Here is a 13653-nt window from a genome sequence, read left to right on the forward strand (position 1 = left end):
AGGTGCCTAATTCTGTAGCATTGCCAGAGTCATCTGCTTATGGAAACCTCTGATCTGGGATGGAATAGAAGGTAGCATTACCTGTTAGCCTTCTCAAGGGAAAACAAAACAGCCAGACAGATGGGACCTCAGCGAAGTCCACCTCTGATCCATTCCCATACCGTGTTAGCCTTTGCAACAGCTGTTTGCCCTTTCTGTGCCCTAGATACTCCCCTCAGGCAGTGGGGTGCACACAAGGCTTTCCAAGCGTCCCATAGCCCACCCACCAGTTGCTCCTGGCTGGGGATTTTGAGTGCCTGTTACACAGGCAAGCACAGGACACTCAGATGTACCTCCCGGGCACATTTCCTCCAGCCAGAGTGGGATTTGCACTGGGACGACCTGTTATCTTGGGCCACTTTGGTGGTTTCTGCTGTCACAAGATTCCTCAGCAAAGCCTAGAAATGCGTTTTGGAGGATCCGGCAAAGGAAATGGGGTAGTCTTTGGGAAAACTTTTCCTCCTCTTGTCAAATAACAAAGCAGGTTATTCCCAGCCCTTCCTCTGGGAACATCCATGCCTGGAGGAGGTCATGGCACCTGCAGGGCAGCTTCTGGCTGCTCTGTGGGGTCCATAGTCTTGTTCTGTGCAGGGGCAGCATTTTGACCTGCTAAAATCTACTTGACCAAACTGGCTGTGGATCAAAGTGGCTGTGCATGGCCACACGCTGCACTCCTGTGGCAGCAAACCCAGTGTCGATGCCAAACCTTGCATCCTTATTTCTCACAGGAAAATTTTCCCTGAAGAAGTTGCACAGGCAGTGGAGCCAGCCCAGGGAGGGGGACATCTTGCCTTCCTTGCCCATGATCTCCCAGGAGGAGTAATTAATTCTTTTCTGGAGTCTCCGAGCTGACAGTGCCTGCTTGGAGGAGTTCCATTTTCACTTGGCAAAGCTGGAAGAGTAACTCCCACTTCCCTGGGGCAGAGGCGTCTGACCTCCCTTTGCCTGGAGCCTGGAAAAATCAGGGAATGGGGATAAAAGCTGGATGCTGAATCCACCATCAGATTGAAGTTGGCCCCAGTGCCTTGATACGAGAAGGGGTGGCAAGAGGGGAAGCCTGCAGAGAGGCTGAGCTGAAGTGAGAAGTGACCCAAACTTGGACCTGGAAGTTGGAGAGGGTTTTTGGAAAGGTTGGAGGCTTTTGCCTACTCCAATCTAATTGTTCTGGGGATTTCCCTTGTGTTTCCTGGGAGCCAAAAGGATTAAAGTCCTATTGTAGAAGAGAGTAACCCCACCAAACCCTGCTGGGGTCGGGGGAGGGGAGCAGCTGCAGGAATTCTGCAGCCCCACACTGCAGACAAACATCACAGCATTTTCTTGGACAAACCCTCTGAATGTCATGTGCCCCCCCATCCTGCCATTAATGCCTGATTTTGGGGAGGTTCCTGCATTGTCTGTGAGGAAAGCAGATGGAGAAGCCTGACTGCTGCCAAGCCCATCCCTCCTGAGCTGTCTGGAAGGCACCAACCCCTCCTTGGCAGCCTGACCAGCCCCACAGGGACCCCCATGCACTGCCTGTTCCTTGAGGCAGTGCTGAGCCACCCCTCCAATGCATGTGCCATGCACCAAAGCCTCTCTGACCTCGTGTAACCCCTCTCTTGCTCTGAGCTTCCTCGGGGCGGGGCACCCTAACATTGAATCCCTACTGGGAGAAGCACCAGGAGCTCCTGCTCCTAGAAAATGAGCTGGAGACATCTCTGAGCTCTGGCCACTGTGGGTGGGAGGGGGCACGTACTAACCTGTCCCAGGCAGATGTTCTTGCATGTTTTTGGTGTAAAGCATGAAATTTAACTTAACATAACTGAGTGTCACATCTGTGGGCTTTCCTTAATCAGCAACCAGAGTACAGCAAGGCAGGCCAAATTCCTAGGCTTAACGCTGTGCTTCTCTCGCCTCTTCCTGTCTGTGTATTTTTTTTTTAAAGATACATAATTTCTGTCGCCTTTTGCATGACGCTTTCTGTGAGTTTTCTCTTTGCATGCTCCATTGCTTTGGTTTGAATCTCACAAAGGTTGGTTCCTTTCATTTTTACATTCTCATCACACCTTTTCCTTCCCTCCATTTGTTGGGCTTTTTATTTTGTCCTTTGTTGGTTTATTTTATTTTGCAGGTAGAGAAATTAGATCTTCCTTAGCCCTAAGCTTTTGCATAACAGCATCTCTCTAATGTGATGAGCAGCCATTCAGTCCTGTTTGGCAGGCACGAAAATGACATCGCCACCACGATGGGTGGCCAGTCACCCTGTGTTTGGGTGGGATGTGATGTCATTTGCTGTCACCTCACTTTCTGTTGTTGCTTTTGGTCGGTAGGACTGTGTTACCTGAACTGTGCACTTTTTGTTTCACAACCAAACAAACAAACTCGCTAAAAAAAAGCAGTTCCTTTCTCCTCCACTTTATTCCATCTTCTCCTCATCCTTGGCATTTTTCTTTTGTCTGTCTGTCTCCGTTTTACTGCTGGTGTTTCTTTTTCATTGTTTTTTGGATTCTGTTTGAGTTTGGGTTTATTTTGTTTCCATTTAGCCTGTTACTGTACAGCTGTTTTGATGTCGTGGTCAATGTTTTCTGTTACTGGAAAGCAGTTGTCGCTCATTAAAAAAAAAAAAAAAAAGCTGGTTAAACAAACCAAATTGTGCCAAGAGCAAATCATCCCAATTGGAGCAATGGGTAGCAGCCAAGTCGCTGCGAGGAGCTTTTCCATGGCCTGCCTGGCCAGAGGTGTGACACTCAGAAGGGAGAGCCAAGAGTGTTACTAATCTAGTATTTAATCAATTTTTTTAAGACCGAGGTGGCCGCCTCGCCATCAGGTGCCTGGCAGAGGCTCCACAAAGTCAACCAAGACCTCCAAAGCGAGCTGGAAGCCCAATGCCAGCGTCAAGAGGTGATCAATCAGCAGATTCAGTCGCTGAAGCGCAGCTACGCCGAGGCCAAGGACGTGATCCGGCACCACGAGGCCGAGATTCAGAGCCTGCAGGCGAGGCTCAGTAACGCGGCGGCCGAGCTTGCCATCAAGGAGCAGACCCTGGCCAAGCTCAAGAGCGACCTGAGGAGCGAGAAGGAGAAAGCCAAAGAGCAGCTGGAGGAGTGGCAGCACGGCGAGGCCGCGCTCAGCTCCCAGCTGAAGGCCAGTGAACAGAAGCTGAAGAGTGCTGAGGCTCTGCTGCTGGAGAAGACCCAGGAGCTGCGGGACCTGGAGATGCAGCAGGCTCTGCAGCGGGACCACCAGAAGGAAGTGCAGCGGCTCCAGGACAGGATCGCGGACCTCAGCGGGCAGCTGAACGCCAGTGAGCAGGCACGGGTCCTCATGGAGGAGAAGCTGCAGAAGAACTATGAGGCTTTGCTGGAGAGCTGCGAGAGGGAGAAGCAGGTTTTGATACGGAGCCTGAAGGAGGTCGAGGAAAAAGCCAACGAGTACGAGAACCAGCTGCAGAACAGCGAGCAGCAAATGGAGATTCTGCAGAAGGAGAAGTTGAGCGCCAAGTTCGAAGGCAGTGAGCTCGTCCACCAGCTGGAGGAACAGCTGGCCATGAAGGAGGCCAGCATCCAAAAACTTGCCGAGCACATCAAGGAGCTTGAAAGAGAGAGGGATCAGATCAAGTGCAGGTTCCACGAGCTCATGAATCAGGTGGCTGAGTCAGATAACGAAGTTGCAAAATTACAAGCAAAGTTGAAAATGGAAGAAACCAACTACCATAATCTGGAGCAGTCGTTCGAGGAGGTGTCAGATCAGTTCCGGGGGGTGCAGGAGGTGCTGAAAGAGAAGGAAGAAGAGCTGAGACACGTTAAGGAAATGCACTTGAGAATTGTGGAGAAGAAAGATCAGGATCTCAGTGAGGCTTTGGTTAAAATGGTTGCTTTAGATAGCAGTTTAGAGGAGACTAAAGTAAAGCTAAAGGCCAAGGAGGAGGCTTTAAAAAAATTAGCTAGTGTGGGCACAGGTCCATGTGCTGAGGAGGCAGAAGACCTTGGCCCCAGTCTTGAGGCTGATGAAAGTCATCCGTCTCAACTGGGGCAGGCTCTGCAAACTCAGGATGTCCTCCCAGCTCTGACTTACGCACTGAAGGAGGAGGAGGATGAGGTTCTTGAGACCAGTCAGAGGCAAGTGGAGGAATTTGGCTCCCCATGTAAAGTTGTAGAGCTGCAGGACCAAGAGTTGGTTCAGAAAGCCTTAGCAAGGCCTGATATAGGAATCATGGGGGCCAAGAGGCAAAGGATCCGTTTTTCAAGCATCCAGTGTCAAAAATACATCCATCCAGATGGATCAGAGAAAAACTGGACAAGTAGTACCTCCTCAGACACAAGCCAGGACAGATCTCTGTCTGAAGAAAGCATGTCCTCGGAGCCAGCTCTGGGTTACCCCTCATCAGGGACAAGCGATTCTGAGACTTATCTCTCCATCATCCATTCCCTGGAAACCAAACTGTATATTACAGAGGAAAAGCTCAAAGATGTGACGATGAAGCTTGAAAGCCAGCATGGCCATAACCAGGAGACACTCATCGCCCTCCACCATCAGTGGGCCAGCACGGAGTCCCAGCTGCGGGAACAGCTTCAGACCAGCCTGTCCCAAGTCAATGCTTTGATCTCACAGCTGGAGAGTGAGAGGCAGGAAAAGTTCAAGCTCATAGAAAGTCACGTCAGCGAGCTGGGAGGTTTCCAGATGAAAAACGATCAAGCGCTGACTTGCTTAGAGAAGTGCAGGGAGCAGCTAAGATCCTTGCCCAAATCAGACAAGGAAAAAGAGGGTGATTTGTTCCTTGTTACTCTGTCCAGCATGGAAACAACTTTATCAAGTGCAATCCAAGCCTTGAATGGGGCGCCAGTCCCATCAGAGTATCAGGAGAGTGAAAGCCTCACCGCAGAGAACCCTGCTCCAGAAGAAGGGGATATGGGAGAAGAGGAGCACGTCTCCAAGGAGCAGCAAGCAGACGTGTTTGACACTGGCCAGCTGAGGTGGCTTTCTGAGAGGGTGGCATTTGAGGCCTCTCTGATCAACCAAATAGCAGAGTCTTTGAAAAATGCAAGCTCTGAGATAGCCCAGCTTCTGAGAGAGATCCAGGGAACAGCCGAGGTAGTTTTGTCAGAGCCAGCAAGTGTTTCTCATACAGCAAATGATTTGGCCAGTGTCCTGTCTAAAAAGCTGCTACTGGAAGGGGAGTTCTGGAGCCAGGTGAAGGAGCTGGGAGCACACTTGAGCACCAGACAAGGAGAAGCTGAGGGTAAAACAGAAGAAACAAGTTTGGGCTTTTCCCCATGTTTTCTCAGTGCTGTAGCAGATGCTACATTGATCAAAGCAGAACTTGGGTTTGTTGCAGAAAAAATGAGAGAATCTTTTCATCAGAGGTTAAAAACAATTGAAGAAGAGCTCCATAATACCAAAACTGCTCTCCAGCAGCACAAATGCATGTTGGAGGAGATCATCAAAGCGTACAGGACTCCTGAGTTTGACAGAGTTATGCACCAGATTTCTGAAGCACTTGAAATACAAAAAGATGCTTCGGAAAGAGCCCAGATCTCTTGGGATGGGAGCTGTCTCCAAATGGTGCCATGCCAGGAATTAGCCAAGGTGGAGGAGACTGGCAGCACACCAGACTGTAGTAGTGAAGCTCTTGTTTCCATTCAGGAAGATCTTGCCCAGCAACTAAAGGACAAATCCAATGTTCTGAAGGAGATATCTGTTGCCTTACTCTCTCTGCCTCCCGAGGAGGCCATGAGAGACTGTCAGAAGCTCCTGAAGATGTCCCAGAGTCTTTCCTACCATTCGTGCATGGGGGACCTGGAGCGGTATTCGTCTTTGTTAGTCCACGATGCCATTGTTCAGGCTCAGGTCTGTTACGCCGCTTGCAAAGTCCGGCTGGAGCACGAGAGGGAGATGAAGTCCTACAAGGAGTCCTTGCAGAGCATGGATGCTCTGTGCCAGGAGCGTGTGAAGACAGTTTCTCTCCTGCGGGATGAGTACGAGGAGCTGCTCAGGAAACAGCAGGGCGAGTACAGCGAGGTGATCGCCGTGCTGGAGAGGGAGAATGCTGACCTCAAGGCAAAGGTGTCCCAGCTGGACAACCAGCGGAGGCTCTTGGAGGAGGAAGGGCATGAACACAGCAAGAGCTTGAGCGAGCTGCAGGGGCGGTATGAGGAGGAGATCCGAAACGTGATCGAGCAGCTCAACAGGACAGAGGATGCCCTGAAGGCTGAGAGGATGGAGGGGCTCAACCAGCTGGATGCCGTTGTCCGTGACAAGCAGAACATGGAGCAGTATCACCTGGAGCAGATGCAGACGCTGGAGGAAAAGTTCCAAGACAAGATCAAGGAGCTGCAGGTCATCCACGGCGAGGAGCTGCAGGCGCTGCAGGAGCACTACAGCCAGAACCTGCAGCGCCTGCAAGAGACCCTTGACGAGTACCAGAGGCAGCACCCAGAGGCGTCCCCTGCGGTGGCCCCAGGTGCTGGGGACACCTGGGTGGCCGGCGAGGCGGGTGGCACCGGGCAGGACCCCGGCAGCGACCCGGACTCCATGCATGGCCTGAGGGAACGCATCCAGGAGCTGGAGGCCCAGATGAACGTCATGAGGGATGAGCTGGAGAACAAACATCTGGAGGGGAACGCTTCCACTTTGAGGGAAAAATACCAGAAAGACTTTGAAAACCTAAAGGTCTTGATATGTTTAACACTTTCTGCTGCTGCGCGTGCAGTCCCGGGGTTTGCTTGCCGAACCAAGGGACATCCCCTAAAAGAGCCAGCGTGCTGACACAAGCCCCAAAGTACAGCCAGGCCTCTGTAAAGCATGATGCTTCCTTTTTCTCCATGCTGGGGTATTCTAAATGCATTGCAGAGGGCTTGGGAGGGTGGATTTCTGGAGGTGGTCTTTGCATAGAGAGGGGGAGAGAGTTTCAAAGTAGCTCGATAACATCACACTCACCCTTGAACACGAAGACCTCAGTGTTTCTCCTTGTACCCAACACATATATTTTGTTTGTGACTTCCCTTTAAAAGCATTCCTCAGCTCTGTCTTTTCCAGTCTGATCAAATCTCTAGTCTGTCTCTGCTGCCTTAAAAAATGCAGGATGAAATGGAAACTTTTCTGCTTTCAAAATGTATGTTCCTAGGGAAAGTAGCTGCAGACAGATGCCAAATTCTGTAGCAAAGCAGAGCTCCCCTGCAGGAGGCTGCAAGGACCATGCTGGTGTTGGACACAGTAATTCTGTACACAACAATGAGTGCACAGTTATGGAACACCTAGGTGAGGTGCAGAGAAACCCACTGGCAATGAAATGCCACCGTTCAAATTGCCCCACCAGTCAGACTGGCAGTAAAACTGGTTTGAGATCATCCAGCATCTAAAAAAAATCGATTTAGTGGTTTGCTTTTCCTAGGAGAGCATTCCCAGTTTGGAAGTGAGTTTAGGGTTGTAGAAGGAGGGTAGATTTAGACTACTTATCAGGAAAAAATTCTTTCCTGTGAGGGTGGTGAGGCCCTGCCACAGGTGACCCCGAGCAGCTGTGGCTGATCCACCCATGGAAGTGTCCAAGGCCAGGTTCAAGCCTTGGAGTAGCCTGGGATAGTGGAAGGTGTCCTTGCCCATGGCAAGGGGTGGAACATAATGGACTTTAGGGTCCCTTCCAACCCAAACCATTCTGTGATTCTATGAGGTACTGATTTGTATGTGTGGATTTATGGCAATGCATTTACAATACATTAAATAGTGAATCTACAGCCAGACCTATGGCAGAGTATGCACCTTTTTCTTCCAGAATTAGAGGTGTTTCAGGAGTTGGATGATTCTTGTGGATCGCTTCCAACTCGGCATATTCTATGATTCTGAGTGTAATGAAGAATCCTGCAGGGCTGCTCTGTGCCACAGCCAAGTCCAGGCAGGTTCTGGCACTGAGTTAGGAGTTAAAAAAAACAAACAAACAAACAAGGCTGGGAAAGTGAAGAATGCCTTGGGATTAAAAATTAAATGGGAGGGAAAAAACCACCAAAGCTGAAAATTTGGAACAACGATTAGGAGTAGGTAACAGAGCATTAGCCAAGAAAGTGATGCTGAGAGGTGTATGTTAGTGAAGGTCAGTGGTGTTGGACTGTCCTGAGCACTTCTGCCAGTGGGAGAATGAATTTGTTCCCCTAAAATTTCCCATGGGGTCCCAGAGGTCCCTAGGGACAATTCTCACTTTCCACAGAAAACACTGGTGTTGATCAGGGGGAGCTCCATAGAAATCAGGGAATAAAGCCAGCCTTTGTCATTAAGGGGAAAAGCCCTTTACAGTGCTTGGCATCAGGTTTGTCCCAAGCTGCCTGATGGGCCTCAGCACCTTGTCCCCACTGTGTGCCCCTTCTTCCCTCATGGCTTGGGCCTGCCTGTGGCTTTGCTGGTCCTGTCTGTGTCCCTCAGCCATGTGTCCATCCAGGATCCCGACATGCTTGGGCTGGCAGCTGAGCTGGCAACCGGCGTTTGTCTGCTGCAAGGGCAGGAGTGGGGGCTGTGCCAGGGGCAGAAGGACCAGGCAGGAATTCAGGACCTTGCCCCTGGTGAATCTCAACTCTTCAAATTGTTCCGCCTGTGTTCTGGCCCAAGTTCTTTCCTAGTAATTCAATTAGCAAGTAATTTTCCCTGCAGCATTTGTAGCAATACTCAGTTGGGAATTAAGATCCTGTTGCTGTCACATCATCTTCCTTCCACCCAGAGGTTGAAAAAAACAGGCATTGAAAAGAGCAGAAGGGGCGCAGAAGGTTTTTTTGGTTGTTTTTTTTTTCACATATATTTGCATTCCCCAAGTGGGTCTGCCCCTGTGCATCCCTTTCCCTGGAGCTGTCAGGGGTCGAGCGACATGCAGGACAAGCCCTGACCTTTGCAAGGTCCATCCTGCTCCATGGCTGGGGAAGCAGAAGATCCCTGCTGGACCTGGGGAGCTGAGCTGCCTGCTGGCCTGTGGCTCCTGCTGGGCTCCCCATCGCCGTGGCACCAGCCCTGTGCTCCTGGGCCAACCCTTTCCCCTCCTCCCTTTGCAGGCAACATGTGAGAGGGGCTTTGCAGCCATGGAGGAGACGCACCAGAAGAAGATCGAGGACCTGCAGCGGCAGCACCAGCGGGAGCTGGAGAAGCTGCGGGAGGAGAAGGATCGCCTGCTGGCAGAGGAAACGGCTGCCACCATCTCAGGTACCAGAGGGTCCCCCATGGTGGGGCAGCTCTGTGGTGATGAGGACATGAGGGTGGTGTAGGCTGCGCTGAGGAGCAGAGCAGGGATGGGATGAGGGCTGGGTGGGCTGCACAGGGAGATGGGAACAGGTTTGTGGGAAAGATGTTTTAGATGGAGGTTCATCTCCTGGTCACCCAGGTTTGGTGCCCATCTCCTGGTCCTTCTCTAGGCTTGGTACCTCTGGCTGTTACACAGTCTGATCTTTTTTCCATTCCAACTCAGAAAGGCGTTAGTCATTTTTGTGGTTAAATTATTGCCAATTCCATACTGATTTTATTCTTCAGTGCCCCAGGGAATGTTAAAACACTGGAGTTCAGGGGCTCTGCATTGGGAACCTCACAGTCCAGGAAACAATGTGTGAAGTGGACAATCATTTGGACTCTGTTAAAAAGCAAGATTTGCAGAAGCCCTTTTGCAGCTGGGGCACAGACTGAAGGGGCCGTGAAGCAGTGGGAGATTTTCAGGGATGACTTTGGTTTTATTCCTTTAAAAAATGAACAAAAACTCAAAGCCCAGCCATGGGGGGAGGGTGCTGGGTGCTAACAGTGTGCTGCCCCTCCCAGCCATCGAAGCCATGAAGAATGCTCACCGGGAGGAGCTGGAGCGGGAGCTGGAGAAGTCCCAGCGCTCCCAGATCAGCAGCGTCAATGCCGACATCGAGGCCCTCCGAAGGCAGTACCTGTAAGACCACTGTCCTCTGTTGCCTTCTTGCAGGGAGATCATGTGTGGGAGCCTCTTCTCTCCCATTTGATTCTGGCAATGAGTTCGGGGTTATTTCAGGGACCTCTTCCCTTGGTCTCGACCTCGCTGCATCTGTCAGAGCTTCCTGGTTACCCATAATCTTTCAGGCTCTAGGTCAATGCCCCCACATTACCCAGAATAGCTGCTTTGTGGTCCCTAGAAATAGCAGATGATCAGCCAGTGCTGCTTTTCACACAGCTACAGCAGCGAGGTCATTCAAAAGGTGAGGAGGAAGCTCTGAGCTTTCTATGGCAAGGCTGTCCTTCCGTGGGAACTGAGCAGGGCTGCTTGTCAGCTTTATCAACCTTGGTACTTCTATATCAGTTGCAGAGGTGTGGAAGTACACTGGTCCTGGGTGCCCAGGGCAAACTTAGAATCCTGGAATGGTTTGGGTTGGAAGGGACCTTAGAGCTCACCTCATTCCTGCCCCTTGCCATGGGCAGGACCACTTTCCACTATCCCAGCTTGCCCCAAGCTCTATCCAGCCTGGCCTGCAACACTTTTAGAGATGGGGCAGCCACAGCTTCTCTGGGCAACCTGTGCCAGGGCTTCACCACCCGCACAGGGAAGAATTTCTCATAGGCAGATTTTGATAGACCTCAGCTCAGTTTTTGGAAACCTGAGAAAGTTCTGCCACTTAACCTCTGAGAGAGCAACCTCCTGTTCCCTTTGGAGCCCAAGGATGGCTCTGCCAGGAGAGGGAAGAGTTGACTTGCTCTGGGCTTGAGCTTTTTTTCCCAAAGAAAATACGCAATCCTTATCCTTGGTGCTTAGCTCCCTGCTGGGTTGTCCCAGGATGCTGAAGGAAGAATGGGCATGGGGATGTGTGTGTGGAGAGGGCACTACCCCCAGGTGTGTTCCACAGGGAGGAGCTGCAGTCGGTGCAGCGGGAGCTGGAGGTGCTTTCGGAGCAGTATTCCCAGAAGTGTTTGGAGAACGCCCACCTGGCGCAGGCGCTGGAGGCTGAGAGGCAGGCCCTCCGCCAGTGCCAGCGGGAGAACCAGGAGCTCAACGCCCACAACCAGGTGAGGGTCCCTGCCCTGGTGACCGTGGGCTCGGTGCTGAGCCGTGGCTGTGCTCCCCCTTCCCACAACGGCTCTCCTCCTCTTCCCAGGAGCTGAATAACCGCCTGGCTGCGGAGATCACACGATTGCGAACCCTGCTGACCGGGGAGGGCGGGGGAGAGGCTGCTGGGTCGCCTCTCACGCAGGGCAAGGACGCCTACGAGCTGGAGGTGAGTTCTGCAGAGAGGCATGTGGGTGGGCACAAGTGCTGTGTACCCCGGGAGTGTGTCACAGCCAGGAGGTGTCACAGCCATCCGCCCCCTAGTCAGCTCTCGTGGCTGGTCAGCCCCTGCTTGTCCGTGGGATCCAATCCATGCAGAGCAGTGGGGACAGAAACTGGGATGTGCAGGGAGCACATCAGCAGTGTAAGCTTGGACAAGTTCCCAAGAGAAACAGGAGGAGTTTTTTTTGTGAGAAGCAGAAGATGGGTGGACCAGAGGCTTTGTGGTGCTGGCATGGGGCTGAGTCTCCAGCCCTTGGCTTGATTGCCACTGGGTCACACTGTCTGCTCAGGTGCAAAGATGCTCTTTTTTGTTCCCACAGGTCCTGCTGCGGGTCAAAGAATCCGAAATCCAGTACCTGAAGCAGGAGATCAGCTCCCTCAAAGACGAGCTGCAGACAGCACTGAGGGTAATGCCAAGGGTGGTTCTGCAAATGCTCTTACTGTGCTCTGCTCCTGACTGTCTGTGCTTAGATTTCAGCCCATTTACACCCAGATTTGAAACCATATTTAGTTTTTCCCCTGAATGTAATTCAATTCCCATTTTGGTGTCATCACTAAAGCACTCCATGTATCAACTTAAGACACCCCAGAAAGGAGACAGTGTGGGAAAACATCCCTTTCAGCATGATTTCCCCATTTACTGTCACATCAGATCAGATTTAAATGGCACAAACAATCAGTGTTAGAGATCTGCCCAGCCTCGCAGCAGTGGAACTGGTTTGCTCTGGACAAGCCGAGGCCATTTCTGGGAATTCTGCTTGAATTCTGTGTCTTGGCTAAAATGAAAAGCCACAAACAAACCCTGTAGCTGAGGGGCTGCACGCACGGGCAGCACTGTGTGCTGGCCCTTGGCTCTCGGCTCTCCGCCTGTCTCCATTCCCGCAGTCCCGGATCGCTGTTGGAAGCAGCTCCGAGGGCGTGTGTTGCCCTGGCCAAGCCTCTCTCCCGCTGCCGGCTCTTCTTCCGTCGGCATTTGCCAAGCTCCTCTTCAGTGCATCCACAAACCCCTCGGCTCCAGCTGTCTGTCTGGCTCCATCGGGTTGTTCTTGTTCCCTTGCCAGGATAAGAAATACGCCAGCGACAAGTACAAAGACATCTACACGGAGCTGAGCATCGTGAAGGCCAAGGCAGACTGTGATATCAGCAGGTTGAAAGAGCAGCTGAAAGCAGCCACAGAAGCTCAGGGAGAGAAATCCCCTGTGAACACCACTGTATCGGGATATGGTCAGTCCTCCTCCAGCAGCTCTAAGCAGTCCTGGGTGTCCCGAGCTAACACGGGAATCCTGGAGTGCAAACCCTTGTGCAGTGATGGGTGTGAGTGTAGGACTTGGCCTTCCAGCCCAAAGCTGATGAGCTTTGAAAGCCTTCTGGCATTTTGCATCAGGAAAACCTTGTGATGCAGGGATGCCCAAAAGCGCCCTCTGCCCTTGGGGCAGCGCTAAGAGTCGGGCTCATCGGGGCACTTTCCTGGACTGGGAGGGCAGAGCCCCAGCCCTGTCCTCTCAGGAAGGCAGTGGGCATCAGGCTAATCCCACTTCTTTTGCTTCTTCCCAGATATTATGAAATCAAAAAGCAACCCTGATTTCTTGAAGAAAGACAGATCCAGTGTTAGCCGGCAACTAAGGAATATCAGGTCAAAGGTGAGCTCAGATGTCCTGCCCAGTGGGATGGGAATGAGGAATGCCCAGCATTTCTCTTCAGTGGGGATCCCAAGTGGGAAGAAATGGGCAGGGGAGCAAAATTAATAGCTTCCCAACCACTACTGCTAGCCTGAATGTTTTTTTACTGCAAAAGGACTGACTGTGCAGCCAGGCAGGGCCCACTCCCCCACTCTGGACTCTGCTCACCTGCGGGCATGAAGCTGCTCTCTGGTGGGAAAAAAGGCTGAAGTTCACCTTATTCTTTGGTCTTTCACAGGAGGACTATCCCAGTATCTGCTCCCTCTTTAAAGTTGAAATATAGGTGGAAATGTACACATCATTCTAGTTTTAGTGTTCATCACTGCAAGATTTTTTGTCTTTATGTGTATCAGCAATGCCTGAGTCCTGGGCATATTTAACACACACTTTGCTTGTGTGTTAACGTGGTGCAGATGGTCCTGTGCTTCTGTGGTCCTTCTGTGCCTGCTGTTGATCCCAAAGCCCAGTGATGCTGTGCCAAGCTCCCCTTGGCAGCCAGTTACATCATGTGGGATGAGGAAGGGCAAATAATGCTGATCAGGAGTCGGCATTAAACACAGGGCACTTGGGAGGAAGCTCAGCATGAGCAAACCTGCTTTGCCTCTCACCTAGTGTCTCGTACTGATGTTTGAAGTGGTTGGGCCCTTGCTAGGCAGGCAGAATACTGTGAGCTTGGTGCCCATGTGGGGAAACACTTGGAGCTCTGTGAGCAGC

The 13653-nt window shown here is 51.7% G+C and overlaps 1 protein-coding gene across 5 annotated transcripts in view; it reads left to right on the plus strand.

Moving 5' to 3' along the window:
• MPRIP (myosin phosphatase Rho interacting protein) overlaps positions 1-13653 on the plus strand; it is a 73587-nt gene that overhangs the window by 55420 nt on the left and 4514 nt on the right. For 4 of the 5 annotated variants that reach the window (XM_066329824.1, XM_066329825.1, XM_066329826.1 and 1 more), the window contains 8 exons: positions 2821-6687; positions 9045-9192; positions 9796-9913; positions 10839-10998; positions 11088-11207; positions 11581-11667; positions 12322-12484; positions 12815-12900. In XM_066329824.1, coding sequence (XP_066185921.1) covers positions 2821-6687; positions 9045-9192; positions 9796-9913; positions 10839-10998; positions 11088-11207; positions 11581-11667; positions 12322-12484; positions 12815-12900 — 4749 coding nt within the window. The remainder of the gene's footprint in view (positions 1-2820; positions 6688-9044; positions 9193-9795; positions 9914-10838; positions 10999-11087; positions 11208-11580; positions 11668-12321; positions 12485-12814; positions 12901-13653) is intronic. The other variant, XM_066329829.1, reaches the window with a different exon arrangement.

Source organism: Sylvia atricapilla, chromosome 15 (assembly GCF_009819655.1).
Source record: "Sylvia atricapilla isolate bSylAtr1 chromosome 15, bSylAtr1.pri, whole genome shotgun sequence".
Taxonomy (NCBI): domain Eukaryota; kingdom Metazoa; phylum Chordata; class Aves; order Passeriformes; family Sylviidae; genus Sylvia; species Sylvia atricapilla.